This window comes from Amphiura filiformis, chromosome 3 (assembly GCF_039555335.1).
Source record: "Amphiura filiformis chromosome 3, Afil_fr2py, whole genome shotgun sequence".
In the NCBI taxonomy this organism is placed as follows: domain Eukaryota; kingdom Metazoa; phylum Echinodermata; class Ophiuroidea; order Amphilepidida; family Amphiuridae; genus Amphiura; species Amphiura filiformis.
The window spans coordinates 11,787,655-11,788,928 of NC_092630.1; the positions used below are offsets into that span (position 1 = coordinate 11,787,655).

The window sequence follows — 1,274 nt, forward strand, 5'->3', positions numbered from 1 at the left end:
ATACCCTACCTGGTTGCTTCCTTGACGAATACAGGTTTCAGCACTGGTCAATTGCATTGCGTACCCTCCTTGTGCGCCGTATACTTGCGAATGCAGCAGTAATACGGTTGGGAAGATGTTGGAGGCTAGCTGGTGATCCACGCTCATATAATTTGGTTCACTTCAAGTTCGGTAGTGACGCCAATGCTTTTTCGCGATTGCGCCTCAAGCGTCCAGACAAATCGTTCTTGTGCGCGTCAGTGTACACTTTGCGTGATTAACTTGACGCGCGCGATCCACTGCTTAGGCCAACGAAATACGCACATACGTCACTACCAAACTTGAGGTGAACCAACTTATAGTGAATGCGTTCCAAAGCCTAATGCTATTATCTATCCATGTCATTAACCGTGTGTTTCGTTTTAATCTTTGATGTAGCCAAACATCATTCGTGGTTAGAGTGAAAAACGGGTACATTTCTTAAAGTGGGCATATCTTTTGGTTTGGTTTATTAAAGCTAACGATTTAAGGTTTCTTTACATACCAACATACATTTGATCAACTTTTCAGATAAAGGAGAAAATGAGGGCGCAATGAAGGTTCTGTTTTTATTGGGACACCCTGTATATGTCCACAATAGTTTAAAGAACACGAAATATCATGGACTATTTTTTTTTGTAATTGAGTAGTTTTATATTATTAAATTGAACATCAGTTGTCCAGGCGTGCTTGATTTTATAGCATGCTTTACATATCACATGATATGGGGATATCGGCGATATGCGATGGAAGTTACCACGAACGAGGTAAACATGTAGTAAAAGATCACTTGCTAAATTAGTGTTACATAAATCATTTGTATTTGCCTAAGATTAATATTGAATACGATTAAGATTACGAAAGTTATGCCATCTCGTCAGGAGAATAAAGCAGATGATGAACTTATTTTTCATTTGAATGCGACGTGGATGTAAACGAGCAGAGTTCCATTGACGCGTTTGAAAACATTTATATATCTGCAGAAAGACAAAACACAATGTGTTCATGAGTTATGGAGGGTATATTTGGGCTTATAAATATCTCCACCCCGTAGGAATTGTGTCATGCCTTTGTTTATAGTTTTTACATGGACAGATGGAACAAGACCCCTGATCAACAGTTTTTCTTTATACTCAAGATCGTTTTGTACAACGTCGCATCATTGAAGGTGTGAATGGCAGATTACTCAATCAGCTCTTTTCAGAGCCACAGAATCATACGTAAGAAAATGATCACGTTAAATAAAATACTCTTTT

At 38.5% G+C, this 1,274-nt stretch overlaps 1 protein-coding gene across 1 annotated transcript in view; it reads right to left on the minus strand.

The window, feature by feature from the left end:
- Positions 1-448: 448 nt before the first annotated feature.
- The window catches only part of LOC140147624 (uncharacterized), a 5,789-nt gene continuing 4,963 nt past the window's right edge, over positions 449-1,274 (minus strand). The window contains exon 5 of the mRNA XM_072169400.1: positions 449-995. Within this exon, the coding sequence (XP_072025501.1) occupies positions 929-995 (67 nt within the window). The 3' untranslated portion in view covers positions 449-928. The remainder of the gene's footprint in view (positions 996-1,274) is intronic.